The 20185-nt window shown below is 37.0% G+C and overlaps 1 protein-coding gene across 1 annotated transcript in view; it reads left to right on the forward strand.

The window, feature by feature from the left end:
- Positions 1 to 20185, forward strand: part of OTOGL (otogelin like) — a 169025-nt gene that overhangs the window by 17973 nt on the left and 130867 nt on the right. The window contains exons 2-7 of the mRNA XM_068560704.1: positions 2145 to 2242; positions 3404 to 3443; positions 4405 to 4453; positions 11239 to 11305; positions 12963 to 13061; positions 16890 to 17044. Coding sequence (XP_068416805.1) covers positions 2145 to 2242; positions 3404 to 3443; positions 4405 to 4453; positions 11239 to 11305; positions 12963 to 13061; positions 16890 to 17044 — 508 coding nt within the window. The remainder of the gene's footprint in view (positions 1 to 2144; positions 2243 to 3403; positions 3444 to 4404; positions 4454 to 11238; positions 11306 to 12962; positions 13062 to 16889; positions 17045 to 20185) is intronic.

Here is a 20185-nt window from a genome sequence, read left to right on the forward strand (position 1 = left end):
GATAAGAGAAACTGTTGTAAATTAAGGAGGGGACTTAGTAATGTATATTTGTTATGTACATTTCCATGTTTTTCAGAAAGAGTTAATGAGCATTCTGTGTAAATCAATTTGGTGCCTTTAATTTAAAAAATTCTTTGGAGGAAAATTATTGCTCTCTAAACAAATTTCAAGCTTAACTTTTTTATTTTTAACATCTTTATTGGGGTATAATTGCTTTACAATGTGTTAGTTTCTGCTGTATAACAAAGTGAATCAGTTATATGTATACACATATCCCCATATTCCCCCTCCTCTTGCGTGTCCCTCCCACCCTCCCTTTCCCACCCCTCTAGGTGGTCACAAAGCACGGAGCTGATCTCCCTGTGCAATGCGGCTGCTTCCCACTAGCTATCTATTTTACATTTGGTAGTGTATATATGTCCATGCCACTCTCTCACTTCGTCCCAGTTTACCCTTCCCCCTCCCCGTGTCCTCAAGTCCATTCTCTACGTCTGCGTCTTTATTCCTGTCCTGCCCCTAGCAAGCTTAACTTTTAAATTTATTCTGTATTCACATCTTCTTAAGTGTCTAGAATATTTTAATTTTGATTGTGGTTTAGTAGATACATAATTTTTAGACCAATAATTAGAATGTAACTATAAGTAACTAGGCCTGTTTAGACTTACATTAATTTATTATCTAGTTAGTTTGAGTAATGACCAATAACCTTTCAATAAATATTTTTTAGACACATATTATATTTAAATTATTTAATCTAATCCATCAAAATTTAAAAATGAGTGTACATGTGCAAGTGTGTGTGTGCGTGTGTGTGTGTGTGTGTGTGTAGGCATATAGCTACTTATATTTTTGGGGAGTTGGTGTGGTTTTCCTGCTTTAAAAATGAATTTATAGGCAAACATCTTCTCTTGGCTCATAGAATTAGCAATTATGTAGGCAATGGAAAGGCATTAAAATCATGTAAAGCAAGAGTAAAAGATTATTGAGTTTGAGACACAGAAAAGAAACTGTTTATATAGTAGATGTTGGGCATGCAATACATCAGGATGTTAAGGATATTTTCACAGAAAAGACCAGGAAATCAGTGCACAAAAAGTGTCTGAGTACAACAAGGTATTAAGAACTGCTGTGTGTTTTTGTCTCATAAGGTAGTTCCTGTGTAGTTAGATATTCCTTACCACTGTGCCCCCATCTGTTAAGTGAATCTGATACTTTGCAGGTAACTGATGGGATCTGCTATAGGAAATGTGCACCCATTATATAATCATGGCCTTCCCTCATTTATGGGGCTTAGATCATCTCTATGGAGTTCATCATGAAATATTAGAGCTGTTCTCTAATGCCAATCCAGGTAGTCGGTTGCTTCCAGAGAAGAGTGCACTTAGTGTTGGATTAAGAAGTTCTTTTTTGTTGTCTAATTGGATACTTGTCCCAGAGGATGGGAAAACAGGGTGTGAAGGAAGGTTTTCAGGATTAGGTGAGTTACTTTATTTTCTTTTTAAAGTCAAATATTAGAATATCATCTTTTTGTGTTACTTTCTGCTTCTATTGCAGAATGTTTAACAGAAAGATCTCTGGGCACATGTATATGTCAACTTAAACTACACTGAAATGGGACTGGAGTTGAAAATATATGCACATAATTTTAGTTTACTTATAATTCTTAAAGAAGAGTTTATGAAAACATCTAGACATTCTAGGAATGATTGATAGGATTTTATTTCAAAGGACAGTAATTATTTTATGAATAAAACATGGAATAGATCACTAATTAGGAATAATGCTTATCTCTTATGACATCGGGAGATAACAGGGTTTTTTGTTTGTTTGTTTGATGCGACTGATTTTAGAAGTCATAAAAGGCTAATATAGGCTAAAAAGGCGTATGATGTACAGGAGTGGGGTAGGGTGTAACTAATACCGGCTCAGGTAAGAAGCTGCCATGCATTGCTAATGAGAGAGTCAGCCAAAGGGTTGCCTGCAAGTTCTAAAGCTTCAGATGCTGTATGTGGTTAGAAATCCTGGAATTCCTTTTTGAATTACTTTATTACAAAGCTAAATTTATAAGAATTTGAGCACTCTACAAGTACTCATACTTCTAAGATGCCATCTTAGTAAAGACCAACAATTTGGTTACATTTCAGGGAGAAAGGCTATACTGAAATGAACATTGTGAGAAAACTCAATTTAATGATACCTTGGAGTATATTCTTGCTTCATATACTGCTGTTTTCATTACAAGGTAAGAACTCATATTAAACTTTTACCTTATTTTATTGTATTTTAGTCTTCCTTGTAAATTGTAGAAACTGTTTCCTCTTATACTGTAAAACATTTTGAAGTCATTAGGATGGGTATATACTAAATGACACCCAGATCATTTTTTGGGAAAATTTTTAATAATATAGATAATTTGGAACTTTTAGTTTTCATTTTCTGAGTCTCTTTTTTAAATGTTAAAATCATGATGGGGAGGGGGAGGGGTGAGATGTGACAGGGTGAGAGAGTGTCATGGACATATTAAAAAAAAAATCATGATTTTATCATAATATGCCGCTGTACTGGAAGAAGCTCTGATTCTAACTTTTTCTCTTCTAAGTAATGATTTTAAACAGTTGTGTAATTTAAACATTTGAAATTTTATAAAAGATAAGGAGACACTGAGTACTTAAACTTTCTTGATGCCATCAACCCAAAGAATGGTAAAGGAATGTTTTAAGAAGGACTTCAATGTTTGAGACTAAGAATTGATTTTCAATTATATTATAGCAATATTTATAAATTAATTTTTATAAAATATTTTTATGGCAGAAAGCATTTATTTACATTCAGTTGTTAATTTTTAATCCCTGAAAAGGGCTGTATATTTTGGGGCTTGTAGAGGAAGTGGGAGAAATTACTGAAGTGTAGAAGACCAGCGAGGTCACAGACACTATCTTCCAATCCTAGTAGTGACTGAAACTCCAAGGAGAAAATGTCTTAGAGCATTGAGAGCTGGAGGGGACTTTGAAGATCAACTTGGCTACCACTGTTATTTTGTGATGTGTTTGCTTAAGTTTGGCATTTACTAAGTCGTAGGACTGGGACTAAAACTTGGATCTCTGACTTCAAGACTAGTGCTTATTCCACTGTATCATGTCTCTGTGTAAATCAAGGTACACTGCCCATTCTTTCTGAATTACTGGTCACCCTGATGTCTCACAGGGAATTTGCTGGTCAAAATCCTCTAGAAAATGTAAAATAACTAATAGCAAAACTCAGTCTAAGTTTCAGAATTCAGGTTTAAATGATCTGTTTTATAATCAGATCATGTGATCAAGATATTTGGATAATTTTTTTCATTCATATATATATATATATATATATATATATATATATATATATATATATTTATCTCTGGCAGGTTATATTTGTACTTCATCCATCTTGACGAGAACATCAAAGTGAGTATTTCTTGTTCTTTATGTCCTCTAAAACATAAAGATAATGGGAATGAGCAAAGCTCAGCAGGTCAATATATCTGCTTTTGAAAAAATAAATATTTTACAAAATAAGGGCATGAGATTTAGTTCTTTAAAACATTTCTACAAATTAAAAATTACTAGGCATTCAGATCCTTATTTATGAAACAAAAATATTTCCTTTCATTTTAATTACAAGAGGAGTTTTTGGTGGTGTCCAATGACTGTAGATACTAAGGAGACATTTTCACTTCAAAGACTTGAAAAGAAGTTATATTCAGTAATTTCCTATTTCCTATTGTTATTATTAATGTACATTGTTGACTAGAAATGTGCTGTATTCTTAACATAGAGTAAAATAGTTTTTAATGATAAAAGAATAAAATGTTTCTAGCAGTAAATAATGAAAATCATTTTTTGGACTAAACTGATCTGCTTAATGAAAAGCGGAATTCTACTCACTGTTTGATTTTGATAACCCACAGTTTGATGTGCTTATGCACATTAATGTTAATCTGCCCTTTAAGACATGGAAAGAGAGAGAATCGAGTATTACGTTTGAAAAATGTGAACCTGCACTTGTCGAATACTTATCTCACTAGTTTTATGAAGGCATGTGGAGAAATTATCACGCATGTTAGTGCTACAGTGTTACACTATTTTGTTTATTTCTCTATCTCAAAGTTCCTTCCTAAAATGCAGTTTACATCAGAGACTGGAGAGATCTGGGGACACTCCCAAATTTTGTAAAATGAGACAGTGCCACCACCCAAATCTAACCCCTCCAAAGGGGGGAGGGGGACCTTTTCAATGTTAAACCAAGAAAGACCTCTTTGATAAAGAGATGGAAATCAGGAGGAAAACACCAGCTCTCTCTTGGGAAAGGCTTGTTCAGGTTGCCTAGGGGCCTTTGACTATACAAGTTCTTTTTGTTTTCTTCCAGAAACGGGTTTAATGAAAATCAACAGAAAAGAGCTCTTTTAGCAGCCCAGGTAGGTTATGCCTCAGATGGAGAGAGAGGCAGAGAAATAATCCATCCTGCTTTGGGCCTCTGCTGTCACTTCAACAATGAGACCTTTGTGGAGGCGAATAAAATGCTAAAAACAAGACAGGAAAGAGGGGGAAGAGGCAAAGTAACTTCTCTAGGGCTGTTCTGTGACCCTCCAGTTCAGGCTTAGCTCACATTTACTTGTTTGTGGTCAAATGATTTTTGCTATTCACCTCGGTTCCCTACTGATAGGCTCCCAGAATTTGTGGGAGATTTAATCTCACTACTTGCCAGAACATTTTAATTGGTTTAAAAATTAAGCACAATGATAATAGGACAAGTACAAGCAAACAGGGGCAGAGAAAGGTATACCTGATCTGAGTAAAGTACCACCAAAGGGCATCAGAGGTGTCCTAGTGTCCTGACAAATGGGTTTTATATTATCTAATAAATCTAAATTACAGGCATTGATGAAGAGGTGACCTTTCTTTTTTTAGAGGGGTGGGGTAGCACTGAATTTGAGGAGGCCTTTTTGCTTGGGTCCCTCTATATAAAGGATATTGGATAACATAACTGCAATAATCTTCAAATTATAGTTGGAATGTTTAAATGGGTGGATTTTAAAAAATATTTCTCTGTTAAAGATGGATGGTAAGATAGAGAATCCTAACTCAATATTAAGACATTTCTTTGGAAAGTAATATTATTTGAGTATTTATGTAGCAAACAGCTTATATATTCAAGGTCTTTGTCAAATGCTGAATTGCAGTAAGTTTCTATTAGCATTTTATGATGGATGCCTGTTTTTTTTTATATTTTGTGAACTTAAAGAGAATTGAAAAAAAGAATAGATGACAGATTTGATATGCTCTTGTGACGATTCAGAAGGCAGAACTAATTTATTCTTATCAAGAGTGGAGCTCTTTCTTTGCACTAGAATGGGCAAAGGATTGTCTATGGAAGGGAAACACTTTTTTTTTCTTAAAAAGAGTATTTTGTGTACTTAAGTACCTATGTATCATGTGAAGTGGTTAAAATGACTTTTCTCTGAGAAATGTCAAGTTGGCCAGTAGACCATATCAGCCACAAAAAGATATCAGCGTGACTCAGCAGAAAATCCAATTTTGAGACAAACCGCATTCTGGTAGAACCCCCTAGATTGAAGGACCTGTGAAATATACCCCACAGGTGTCACATGAAACAGCCTGTGGATGGGCTTCTACTGTTGACCATTTGGATGTTTTTAGAATTTGTATAATTTACCCCCCCCCAGAATTATCTTAATACCTCCCTTTTGTTAATAAGTGAGGAACACACTTGCCTTGATTTCCCTTTTAGAGAGAATGAAGAGCTGGACACTTGCCCTTCTCTTTCCTGCAGCTAGAGAACATGCACCAACATTACTTAACATCTGAACAAATTTTAAGGGAAGAAGTGTTAAAGAAGGGCAGTGAGGTCGCAATCATGCGTTTCACTGTTTAGGATTGAAATTTCATCCGTTATGAGGCCATTCTTGTCCACAGATCCACTCCCCTGCTCTAGGAAGACGGAGCACTGATGGACAGATAAATGTGCACATAAGGACTCAGGAATATGTTGGCAATGAGATAACAATGACCAGAGAAAGGGTAGACACAGACTTCTGTCAATGGTGTAATTGTGCGCTACAGGGACTTCTCATCTAAAGACTGTATTTCTCTGTGCTTCTCACCCTCCTGTGGAGATGTAATCAGCACGGAGGAAGAATGGGTTGTCTTCTTTCATCGGTTATGTGACTATATGCACCCACTGCTTGGAATTTTTTTGCAGTTGCGTCACATTTCAAAGTTCTTCTCCGGAAAGCAGGGGCAGATTATTTACTTATTAGAGGTTGCATGCAATTCGTATGTGCAGGAGTGAGGGAGAGAGGAAAGGGAGACTAGGAAGGGAGAAAATCCAGCACAGCTCTGTTAATGAGGGGCCTCCGTGCTTGAGGCATCTGGGGCTCAGCCTTGCTGGCATCCCTCTGAGGAACTGTGTACAGTGTTTCAGAATTGTTTCTCCAAGGGATGGGGGAGCTGGTCTACTTATCCACCAACACCAGCCTCTCATTCATTGAGGGCAGCTTCTGGGGGGACTTAAATCCCCTGAAAGTCATTTCTCTTGTCTATCCGGCTTGGACTCTACCCTAAGGCAGAGACAAAAAGAAGCCGGTGCTTGAGGGTCTCAGTGTGCACAGAAACCCAGATGCAGGTGAAGTCCAAGGTGAGCTGAGAGGATATGTGGAGGAGCATCAGCAGAACATTTTATAGTCATGGTTCTAAACAGCTCTGGGAGGCAGATCATTCCCATTTGCATAATGTCTATTTCTGGTTTAGTTGGTATTTGTTGACAACACCCAAGGGACCGTGCTAGAGGTATAACCATGAACAGCGGTGTTTGTTCTCTAGAAATTCAGTGTCTAGTGGAGGTAGACCTGTAAAGAAGTCATTTCTTTACATGTAACATGTTCATCGAGTCTAGGACACCACCAATTTTTTGGCATTATTTGTATGATATAAAGAAATGAAAGCGCTCCCAAATATAAATGTAAGATGTGCCATTCTGAGTTCAGATCTGTTATAAAAATAAAAGCTGTGTGTCATGTCTTAGCATTAGTGACATGTTGTAGCATGATGAGTGGAATGCTGCAGAGATTAGGATGCTGTGGTAACCAGGAGGCTGGTGTGCTAAGTACTTATTGTGATTTCCATGGAGGAGGCGTAGCCTGAGTTGGGTAAGAGGATATGGAGTGAAAAACAAATTATGTATTTCTGCCTTGGTCTAATGTTGTCAAGTGTATTCAGTTTTTGCTTAATAATAAAAGTAGGTAACATGTTTACAACACTTATGTGCCTTGCACAATTTTTGGTGATTTACTTATCCCATTTCATTTAATCCTCACCATTCCGTGAGGCAGTTATTGTTATTCTGTTTTGCAGATTGGGAAACTGAGGCTGAGCAGGTTAAATAATTTGTTCTAGTTTATAAGCCTGTATGAGACAGAGTTGAAGTCACTATACGCTTTTAGCGAGCATCAGTGATGATTCGTTAGCGCCAAAGGAAGAAGAATTTGGTGCCCAGTAATATTGGTTGTTGTGTTAGATTTAGGCAGTTGCAGACAATATAGCTAAAGAGAGAATAAGACTTGTCTTGAGGGAATCCAAGTCATAGACTTTTGTGAGTCTGACTTAGTTTGAAGAGAGAGGAAAGGGAAAAAAGAGGAGATTGAACAGTGAGGACAAAACCTTTTAGGAATGAAAGCAGGAAACAATGAACTTGGAGACACGATGTGGGCCAAGGACTTTAGAAAAGAGCCTTGAAGTGGTGAGAGAGTGTGGGAGTCCTTTTGTCTGCCATGGGGCAGGTTTGCCCTTTAAAAGAAAAAGTACTGCAGTGCAAATTGCCAAAATAAAACTTTTACCATGTAAGAAGGAGACCAGAATCTGTTGAAAAGAGGTTTTGTACCTGAAGTCACATTCTTTATCACCTTTTTTTTTTTTTAACATCTTTATTGGAGTATAAATGCTTTACAGTGGTGTGTTAGTTTCTGCTTTATAACAAAGTGAATCAGCTATACATATACATGTATCCCTGTATCTCCTCCCTCTTGCGTCTCCCTCCCACCCTCCCCTATCCCACCCCTCTAGGTGGTCACAAAGCACTGAGCTGATCTCCTTGTGCTATGAGGCTGCTTCCCACTAGCTATCTGTTTTACATTTGGTAGTGTATATATGTCAATGCCACTCTCTCACTTTGTCCCAGCTTACCCTTCCCCCTCCCTGTGTCCTCAAGTCCATTCTCTATGTCTGCATCTTTATTCCTGTCCTGCCCCTAGGTTCTTCAGAACCATTTTTTTTTGTTTTTTAAGATTCCAAATATATGTGTTAGCATACGGTATTTGTTTTTCTTTTTCTGACTTACTTCACTCAGTATGACAGACTCTAGGTCCATCCACCTCACTACAAATAACTCAATTTCGTTTCTTTTTATGGCTGAGTAATGTTCCATTGTATATATGTGCCACATCTTCTTTATGCATTCGTCTGTTGATGGGCACTTAGGTGGCTTCCATGTCCTGGCTATTGTAAATAGAGCTGCAATGAACATTGTGGTACATGACTCTTTTTGAATTATGGTTTTCTCAGGGTATATGCCCAGTAGTGGGATTGCTGGGTCATACGGTAGTTCTATTTTTAGTTTTTTAAGGAACCTCCATACTGTTCTCCATAGTGGCTGTACCCATTTACATTCCCACCAACAGTGCAAGAGAGTTCCCTTTCTCCACACCCTCTCCAGCATTTATTGTTTGTAGATTTTTTGATGATGGCCATTCTGACTGGTGTGAGGTGATACCTCATTGTAGTTTTGATTTGCATTTCTCTGATGATTAGTGATGTTGAGCATCCTTTCATGTGTTTGTTGGCAATCTGTATATCTTCTTTGGAGAAATGTCTATTTAGGTCTGCCCATTTTTGGATTTGGTTGTTTGTTTTTTTGATATTGAGCTGCATGAGCTGCTTGTATATTTTGGAGATTAATCCTTTGTCAGTTGCTTCATTTGCAGATATTTTCTCCCATTCTGAGGGTTGTCTTTTGGTCTTGTTTATGGTTTCCTTTGCTGTGCAAAAGCTTTTAAGTTTCATTAGGTCCCATTTGTTTATTTTTGTTTTTATTTCCATTTCTCTAGGAGCTGGGTCAAAAAGGATCTTGCTGTGATTTATGTCATAGAGTGTTCTGCCTATGTTTTCCTCTAAGAGTTTGATAGTGTCTGGCCTTACATTTAGGTCTTTAATCCATTTTGAGTTTATTTTTGTGTAAGGTTTTAGGGAGTGTTCTAATTTCATTTTTACATGTAGCTGTCCAGTTTTCCCAGCACCACTTATTGAAGAGGCTGTCTTCTCTCCAGTGTATTTTCTTGCCTCCTTTATCAAAAATAAGGTGACCATATGTGCGTGGGTTTATCTCTAGGCTTTCTATCCTGTTCCATTGATCTATATTTCTGTTTTTGTGTCAGTACCATACTGTCTTGATTACTGTCGCTTTGTAGTATAGTCTGAAGTCAGGGAGCCTGATTCCTCCAGCTCCGTTTTTCTTTCTCAAGATTGCTTTGGCTATTTGGGGTCTTTTGTGTTTCCATACAAATTGTGAAATTTTTTGTTCTAGTTCTGTGAAAAACGCCATTGGTAGTTTGATAGGGATTGCATTGAATCTGCAGATTGCTTTGGGTAGTAGAGTCATTTTCACAATGTTGATTCTTCCAATCCAAGAACATGGTATATCTCTCCACCTGTTTGTATCATCTTTAATTTCTTTCATCAGTGTCTTATAGTTTTCTGCATACAGGTCTTTTGTCTCCTTAGGTAGGTTTATTCCTAGGTATTTTATTCTTTTTGTTGCCATGGTAAATGGGAGTGTTTCCTTAATTTCTCTTTCAGATTTTTCATCATTAGTGTATAGGAATGCAAGAGATTTCTGTGCATTAATTTTGTATCCTGCTACTTTACCAGATTCATTGATTACCTCTAGTAGTTTTCTGGTAGCATCTTTAGGATTCTCTATGTATAGTATCATGTCATCTGCAAACAGTGACAGACAGCTTTACTTCTTCTTTTCCGATTTGGATTTATTTCTTTTTCTTCTCTGATTGCTGTGGCTAAAACTTCCAAAGCTATGTTGAATAATAGTTATCACCCTTTTTTCTTATCCTTCACTCTTTCCAGTTTTTCTAACATCATCTGGTACTCAATTTGAAAATTAAGAGGCACATTTTGGGAATGTGTATTCTTCTGGTGAATGTAAAAATGCTGTTGGAAAGGACATTGCCCCAGATGATACACTAAATTGGCATTAAGTTGGAGTAAAAATCTATAGTTGATTAGTTTTAATAATCCACAGTTATTTGCTACTATTCCATATTAACCTCTAAAAATCCTATGGTTTTATCTGGGTTGCTTAGATTAATGTAAATCTCTTTCTTGCTAATTTTTTATGTGTGAGGCATTATGCTGGAATCTTTATATACATTATTTTATTTATTGTCTTAACTACCCAGTGAAGTATATATGTGTCATTGTTCCCATTTTACAGACAAGTAAAAGGAGGCACTAAGCAGTTAAGAAACTTGCCTTAGAGTAAGTAATGGCAGAATCAGGACTCTAATCCAGATCTGTTTGATTCTATAATTCATGATCTTAATGATTACCCTGAAGTGCCTTGGGCTCTATAAAAAGATACATTTAAATTTCTATGAACTTTAAAGTGTCAGCTCTTTGGAGACTGAGGGTGTCACACTCACACTTCAGCAGCAGCGGCTTCTGTGGATGGTGTCTGCACAGATGGGGCTGCAGGAAGTGGGTACATCACTGTCCGTTGGTCCTTTGGTCCCATGCATTTTCTCCAGACGCATCTGCACTTGGAAGTATTAAGAAACTGCTACTCGTGCAGGTAAAGCAGTCAGTTAATGCAAAGATTAGATTCTGACCAGGCTCTTTTCCAAGGAGGGCAGGGAGGCAGAACTGAGGTCAGAGAGCATAAAGGACTTGTCAAATTCAGGTAAGAAGCAAAATCAACCTTGAAGTCAGATCTAACTACAACCTTAGAGGAGCCCTTTCTGCCTCTCCAAGATTTTGCCTCAATAACCCAAGGAAATATGGAGTCATCTCTTTATAATTTCTGTGTTTGTAGCTGTTTTCCAGATTTTCCAATTTGCATGTTTGTCTTGAATTAAATAATTTAATTCTCTTGAATTCTGATTTCTTTCTTTTAAAGTTTGAAGCAACTTCTCCAAGATATTTCTTCCATGAAGCTATTAATTGGGGTGAGAGTAAAATAAAAGGTTAGTGCTACATCTATGTTTTTGTATTTGCTTTCTCAAAAGACCCTTTTGGGGGATATAGTGAATCACTCTCTATGATTTCCGCATAATGCATGAGGGAAACTGAGCCAGGGTGGTAATAGTACTTAGTAATAGTTTGTTTACTTCATATAGAAATTTGAATTATATTTGGAAATACCCAAGGTTAAGCCGTTAGACAAAGCTGATAACTATACGACCAGGAAAGATATCACTGGGTATCAGGAGCTTTTTTTCTGAATCAATTACTGGCGCCTCGATTCTTTGACATTGCTATTTTTGCTTACCAATTTTCCATTTCCATTTAGCAGAATGCTAATGGTAGTTTGAAATTCAATTTGAATTTTTTGTTGCATTTAAAATTGCAGGGATTTCTGACTAGTTTTGTTTTGATATCTGTTTTCAGGAGAATAAACAGGGTTGTAACTAAATTTTTGAAGGAGATACATTTGCTTACCTAATTACTTTGACACTTATTGATTGGAAAAATACAAGATTGTGACCTAAGATAAAATTTGAAGATATGTATGCCCCCCTAGAAAAAGAAAACTGCATTTAAATTTATGAAAAACATCATTTTTATCTATATTTATGATTAAAGTTAAAGCAGCTCATTTCTCCTCAGTTAAGATATACTTAGGGAGTTGTATGTCTTTAAACGTAGAGACATTTTAGATCAATGAATTTTAAGGTGAAAGGATAATAGAGTTTTAAAATTCTTGCCTTCTGCAGAACTATGGTTAAAATACCGCAATTAGATAAGTGCCTTTAATGACCTGACCATATTCCGGAGAGGGCCAATCTTTAGTAAACACTTTATGGTCACTCAGAGATGTTCTCTAGTTCTCTTGATGTGTTACTTAAATCCTTTCTGCTTGAGTTTTGCCAGTTGTCTCTTGTGTTCTCCTTATTACAGGAAAATTTTTCACTGTGATTCATTTGCAGTTTTAAAACTCACTAAGGAGCTCATAGTTTCTTTCTTCCTCTTTTCAACATAATCCTTTGGGGTGATTTTTCTTTCCATGAAAGGAAAAATAGTTTTGGTGACAACCAGCAGTGGCGTTGGCTTCTGCCCCATTAAAATTAACTATGGGTCAGAAAGAATGCATCCATTTGTAATTAAGCCTGAGGATTAATACACAAACTTAAAATGGAATGTTTAATCATTCTCTTAAAAAAGTAGTTTCCTTGTGAGTTCTATTATATATTGTGCCTGATCCCTTGAGCTAATGATGGACGTTTTTCTTTAATACAACACTTGCTCCTGGAGAAGTAGCTGATCAGACGTGCCTAACTCCGTCAAGGGAATCATCTGCAGCTTGTGTATTTCTGGTTCTCATCATCTGGGACAGGGATTCCTTACATGGGAACTTGACCTTTCAATTGCTTGAAGGAGGCTAACCTTTGCTCTCAGGGTAGTTTGAGATGTGAAAGCCTGTCTTTCTTGTTTCACAGCACACATAATGAAATGACCTAGATAGAGACTTAAGGGGCTTAATTCTTTAGCTCATCAAGGCAGTAGGCCCAGTGTTCTGTTTGAGTTAACAGAGGTTACTGTTAGTCCAAGCTATATCTTGACAGATTTATGTTTATAAAAGCTGATGCACGCCAGAAGATAACTTATTTTTTTGCCCTTCAGGTTCTTGTCCTCATGAATGCCTTAACGGAGCTTTCTGTTCTAAGGCTGGTACATGTGACTGTCAAATATTTCAGGCACTTGGGACACGGTGCCAGATTGGTAAGTTTCAGGGATACTTATGAGAGAATTATGAGATGCTGTGGAGAGCGTGAAGGCATAATTTGCTGTATTAGTGTTCATTCTTTGGGAGTTGGTACTATAATATTGTGTATTAACTAGAGTATCCACAATTTATTTCCAGTAATTTTGAAACAATGTGAAAGAAAATGAGTATGCCCACTTTAGCTTCTCACTGAACTCTATTTCCTCAAGTGTTTTTTCTTTTCTTTTCTGTTTTAAAGTTTTTATTTAATTTTTAAATTATAGTTGATTTACAATGTTGTTTTATCATATTCTTTTCCATTATGGTTTATTACAGAATATTGAATATAGTTCCCTGTGCTACACAGTAGGACCTTGTTGTTTATCCATTCTATATACAATGGTTTGCATCTGCTGATCCCAAACTCCCAATCCATCCCTCGCCTGCCCCCCTCCCCCTTGGCAACCACAAGTCTGTTCTCTATGTCTGAGCCTGTTTCTGTTTCGTAGCTAGGTTCATTTGTGTCATATTTTAGATTCCACGTACGAGTGATATCATATGGTATTTGTCTTTCTCTTTCTAACTTACTTCACTTAGTTTGATAATTTCTAGGTCCATCCACGTAGCTGCAAATGGCATTATTTCATTCTCTTTTTTTATGGCTGAGTAATATTTCATTGTGTGTGTGTGTATGTTTGTGTGTGTGTGTTTGTGTTTCACATCTTTATCCATTCATCTGTTGATGGACATTTAGGTTGTTTCCACGTCTTGGCTATTGTGAGTAGTGCTGCTATGAACATAGGGGTGCATGTATCTTTTTGAATTATAGTTTTGTCTGGGTATGTGCCCAGGAGTGCGACTGCTGGATCCTATGGAAACTCTATTTTTAGTTTTTTGAGGAACCTCCATACTGTTTTCCATAGTGGCCGCACCAATTTACATTCCCACGAACAGTGTAGGAGGGTTCCCTTTTCTCCACACCCTCTCCGGCGTTTGTTGTTTGTAGATTTTTTTTAATGATGGCCATTCTGACAGGTATGAGGTAGTACCTCACTGAAGTTTTCTTTTTTTTAAACATTTTTAAAAATTTCTTTATTGTTGTATCTATTTTATTTATTTATTTTTGGCTGCATTGGGTCTTCATTGCTGTGTGCGGGCTTTCTCTAGTTGCAGCGAGCGGAGACTACTCTTTGTTGCGGTGCATAGGCTTCTCATTGCGGTGGCTTCTCTTGTTGTGGAGCATGGGCTCTAGGCACGCGGGCTTTAGTAGTTGTGTCACATGGGCTCAGTAGTTGTGGCTCATGGGCTCTAGAGCACAGGCTCAGTAGTTGTGGCACACAACTACTTAGTTGCTTAGTTACTCCACAGCATGTGGGATCTTCCTGGACCAGGGCTGGAACCCGTGTCCCCTGCATTGGCAGGCGGACTTTTAACCACTGCACCACCAGGGAAGCCCCCTCATTGAAGTTTTGATTTGTATTTCTCTAATAATTAGCAATGTTGAGCATCTTTTCATGTGCCTATTGGCCATACATAGGTCTTCTTTGGAGAAATGTCTATTTAGGTCTTCTGCCAATTCTTTGATTTTTTTTTTTCTTCTGTTATTGAGTTGTATGAGCTGTTTGTATATTTTGGAAGTTAAGCCCTTGTTAGTCACATCATTTGCAAATATTTTCTCTCAGTCCGTAGGTTGTCTTTTCATTTTGTTTATGGTTTCCTTTGCTGTGCAAAAGCTTATAAGTTTTATTAGGTCCCATTTGTTTATTTTTGTGTTATTTTTATTGCCTTGGTAGACTAACCTAAGAAAACATTGGTACGGTTTATGTCAGAGATTGTTTTGCCTTTGTTCTCTTCTAGTAGTTTCGTGGTGTCATATCTTATATTTAAGTCTTTAAGCCATTTTTGTGAGGGTGTGTTCTAACTTCATTGATTTACATGTGGCTGTCCAACTTTCCTGACACCACTTGCTGAAGAGACTATCTTTTTATCCATTGTGTATTCTTGCCTCCTTTGTCAAAGGTTAATTGACTGTAGGTGTGTGGGTTTGTTTCTGGGCTCTCTATTCTGTTCCATTGATCCATATGTCTGTTTTTGTGCCAGTACCATGCTGTTTTGATTACTGTAGCTTTGTAGTATTGTCTGAAGTCTGGGTGGGTTATGCCTCCTGCTTTGTTCTTTTTCCTCAGTATTGCTTTGGCAATTCTGGGTCTTTTATGGTTCCATATAAATTTTAGGATTATTTGTTCTAGTTCTGTGGAAAATGTCATGGGTAATTTGATAGGAATCACATTAAATCTGTATATTGCTTTGGGTAGTATGGCCATTTTAACATGAATTCTTCCAACCCAAGAGCATGGGATATTTTTCCATTTCTTTAAATCATCTTCAGTTTCCTTTATCAATGTTTTATAGTTCTCAGTGTATGAGTCTTTCACCTCCTTGGTCAGGTTTATTGCTAAGTATTTTATTTTGTTTTTGATGCGATTCAAGTATTTTTTCCATTTTAAATGGTACTGGCCCATTAAAACCAGGTTTCCAATTCATCTCTCTTTTGCTTTATAAATTAGATTTGTTATTTGGAGCCACTCATTCTTTTTGACTTTGAATTAATGGAACATTCTGTACATAAAAGAGAAATAGTGTTGAGAGCTCTTCAGAGGCAGAGGGTTCTTAAAAATATTTTTATCCATGGTGTCTAGGTTAGGACCCTACATCAATAATGACTAAAAAAACATTCATTTGTTTAATGAGTATTTATTGAGCATCTACTCGATCCCAGGCTGGGCACTGGGAAGAGTGAATAATGTAGACATGTTTCTGCCCTCTTGGAGGTTATAGTCTAGAGGAGGGGGACCAACACATAACAGATACACAGTAATTACACTTGTGATGTGCTGTAAAGGGAAGTGCAAGATTTTATGAAAATATGCAACAGAGGTAAGGCATACTATCAGAGAAGACTGCCTGAATAATGAATAACTTTGTTTTTTCTTGAAAAGGCCAAAGTTGGCCAAGCCTAATACATTTAGGTAAATTACAAAAAGAAAAGATAAAGTGATTGTGCCTTATCTTTATGCTCCCTATAGAGTATATTAACACATTTTAATGTCTTAACCAATATGTATTACACATTTTGAGTGCTCAGTAAATGTCACTGATTTTCATATTAATCTAGAAAGAAGGGCCTACAAAATCAAAATAGAATAGAAGGTGACCCACAAAGGTATAAAGGGAGATAGGCATGAAGGCAACAGGAGATGAAGTTGTATGCTTTAAGACAAACACTGCTTACAATGTGACCAGTTTGAAGTCATGAATTCCTAAATTCCAGCATACTTTGGATGACTAATGCTCCCCATCCCCAGGTCCCAGACTTCTAAACATGACTTTTTGGTCAGTGGTTAATTTTCTCTGTGGATGCTATTATTTTCGGAAGAATTGCAGAGACTAGAACACTGTCAGTGTTAATTTTTAGAACACTTGGTGGTGACATTTCTTTCTTTCTGAGCCATTATATTTGCTTTATCACTATCACCTTCTTTTACTTTATCATTCTCTCCTCTCTTCCTCTCTTCCAGAGTCTTTGTTTGGGAGCAAAAATTAAGGAAGTTTCTAACATAAAACCTTTCTTCAAAACAACTTGGAGACCATGTTTTTCTTCAGAAGAGTTTGATAGTTTTGAGAGCAGTTGGTAATTTTGTTAGGTATTTTTCCCTGTGATATTGTCCACCAAAGAAGAAAACATTTATTTTAATGAAAATTAGAATCACCTAGCGTGACTGAACCTTGCCAGAAACAGGTATAATTTGTTTTATTCTACTAAATATTATCCTATTTCTTTTCAGTGCCAAACATGGGCAATGGCAGAGATGGGATTTGCAAAACCTGGGGACAGTACCACTTTGAAACTTTTGATGGCATCTACTATTATTTCCCAGGAAACTGTTCTTACATTTTTGCGAAGGACTGTGGTAATTTGGAGCCTCGGTACACTGTATGGGTAGGTGATCCTAGGACATAATTAACTTAAAAATTATTTCTGGCCAAGTCTGTATTTTTAAAGTACTGGACAAATCATGGAAAATATATAGTAATCATAGCATGAATACTTAGGGCCCTGACTAGGGAAGGAGAGGGGCTGGTTCTGAATGGGATGGGCCAAATCTGTAGCTATTTTGAGTATATTTCTATCAAGATGGAGCCTAGGACTAGGAGAAGAAAGGTTTGTATCCATATGGTTGGGACATGTAGGCAACACAGAAATGTCTATATCATGGATGTCGTAATATCAACTCCAGTTGACATACTCATTCTTCACGTTTTATTTGATCATTTTGAAGAGAGGGTAGGTTGGCATCAATCATATTACTCGTATATGTTTCCTTCTTGACATGTCCAGTGTGATGGCCATCTGGATTTTTTTAAATGACATACCTCAGTCTAATCTGGGGGCTGGAATTTATTAAATGGTGTGTATGAATTATATAAACACGGGCTAAAGGATGTGGAGACAGGCAGCTAATTTCTAGGTAGATTGATACTATATGATTGAGCTCAGAGAGTTAGTTCTTAGTTGCAGAGTTCTTTCTTCAAAAGGATTCATAGGAGACATCTCAAAATGCAAGCTGCAGAGTAGCTCTGGTAGAAGTAAGGAAGTAGGGACCTCTTTCCCTGCTGTTGTCTTCCTCTGAATTTTCTGGTATCTCAAAACACAGCCAGAAAACTGCAGTGCTGTCCTGTTCTAAAGCTAAAACCCTCCATAACCATCATTTGTTTGAATCTCTGTTGTTGAATCCCTCCGACTTATGTTGGAGTTGCCTAAATTTTCTTCCTCTCTTAGACGAGGCAAATATTCAAAAGTAGGCCCTAAAGCTTTTCAACAGCAACAAATCCTTGTGCCCTCAAAAGGAAATGAAGTCTATTGAAAGTTAACTTATGGGACATAAGGATAAAAAAATTGGAGGTCTCTTTAGGTCAGGAAGTTAGTGGCATGTGTTTTTAGTTCATACAGGGCTCAGTCCCCTATTGCCCTTTACTCATCCACTCTAGGAAGGAGTTGCTGGGTTTATCGCTCAAACATCTTCTGTTTCATTGAAATGTTCTTATCCAGTGTCTGATCGTTTTGAGGACTAAGGTGTCGAGATAATTGTGTGATCATAACACACAATGTTCAACTGTGCTTCCAGAGTTAATAGATAATTGTTTTTACTTGGCCCTCTTTGGTTGGTGGAATTTGCTTTCACATTAACAAATCCATTTACTTTAAATGTCATCTTTCCCCGATTGTAAAAGTTGTTCACCTCTTTTGTAGAAAATTTGAAAAAATTCAAAGAAGTCTAAAAAATACTATCAGAATGATCAGTCAAGGCTTATCAGTGCTAATGGCTTCATATATTTCCTTCTAAATTTTTTCCTCTGGATTTTATACACATAAATTTGAAATTTTACTATGCATAATTTTATTTCCCGCATTTTCACCTAATATTATATCAAGAACTTTTTTTCCACGTCAGATGTTCTTGACAAACACAAATTTTGTTAGCTGTATTTGTTCCAACTATGGAATACTGAAATTATTTAATTGTACCCTGTTTTAGAAATTTAGATTTAAAAAATATTTTCAGTATTTTAAAAGATGTGTATTAATAAATATCTTTTTGCATATATCTTTTTTATGCTCTTGATTCTTTTCTTTTTCTTCTTTAAATTCAATTTTATTTTTATGAAAATAATACATGTACTTAGTTTAAAAGGTTTCATCAAGATATACGAAGCCAAAAAGTAGCCCCTCTTTCCTTCACTCCTTGACCCCAGCTGAAGTCTGACTCCCCAAAGGCAATTACTTCAAGTTTTTTAGATGTTTCTTCTGGCTTTTACCTAACATGTCAAAATGTGCTATTATTTCTTCAAAGTTAGGACTTATTTCTTCACTTCTTACTATGGAAAATGGGAAGTCATCTGTTAAGTTATCCTTCCTGCCCCTAACACACACACACACACACACACACACACACTTTCCTTTGCTCCTCCTAATAGAGTTATATCACTGTTATTGGTTAAATATGTGGTTTTTATATTATTGTCATTTACATATTGTACATATATGAACAATATTTATATAAATATTGTTGAGAGCTGAGCCTAATATGTTATTGTGATTTTATTTCTCTGTACAATTTTATAGAATTAACAGTTATCCCATTTTTCATTTGCTGCATTTTCTATACTTCAATCATTTTTTCCTTCAGAGTATCTCTAAACAACTGTTCTCAACATGGTCAGATACATCAGACAATCTCTCAGTTTCTCTTTGCTTCCCATGAGATGTCCCTTCCTCAGTTCTTCATTTTCCTGTTGCAACTGAGAGTGGTTGCTTTTGAGCCTGCTGTACACCTAGCACTCAGGATTTTATTCACCATCTTCCTGGAGAATTTCATTCTTCTCTCTCCTGTATTGGTTTCCCTGTTTCTTAGGTCCCGTGAAGTGTCTAGCAGTCCTTGAATTTTGTTCATACTTGAGAGATAGGCTCTAAAAAGCTTATTGGATGCTCTGATCATGTGGGCAGTGCTTGTTTGTAGTGCTTTCTGGAAAGGGAAGATATTTTCCTGGAAAGAGTGTTACTGAACTAGGTTCATTTTGCCCATCTAGCAGCAAGCCAAAATGCTGAGGTGCCGGGGTTTGCAGCAAAGAGAGGGTTTATTAGGCAGCTAAGCGAGGATACAGGAGAACAAATCTCAGATCCGTCTCCCTGAAGGCAAGGGTCTTGGGGTATTTATTGGATAAAGAATAAAAAAAGCAGGGCGGCCTGAGGCGTGGGAGCCTGGGGAAAGGTGACTGGAAAAAGGTGTGGGGAATCGTTGTTCCAAAATGGAGGCACTTAGCATCATCTGAGGGTGTTTTCAGCCCTCTGACGTCAAAAGGTCACCACACTTGCACATTGGAGCAAGTTGGAGGGGAAGGGGTCCTCTCCAGTCTTGACCAGCTAACTCAAACTAGACACCCCTGACACCAAGTTCCTGGAAAACAACTCGGGCAAACATCTTATTGTTTAGGCTACGTGCTGCTTGGAGTACATGCAAACCTTTGGTAGCAACAATTAAAACGACCTTGGTTAGTGAAGGCAGGTGAAATGGATTTGACT

Source organism: Eschrichtius robustus, chromosome 13 (assembly GCF_028021215.1).
Source record: "Eschrichtius robustus isolate mEscRob2 chromosome 13, mEscRob2.pri, whole genome shotgun sequence".
Taxonomy (NCBI): Eukaryota; Metazoa; Chordata; class Mammalia; order Artiodactyla; family Eschrichtiidae; genus Eschrichtius; species Eschrichtius robustus.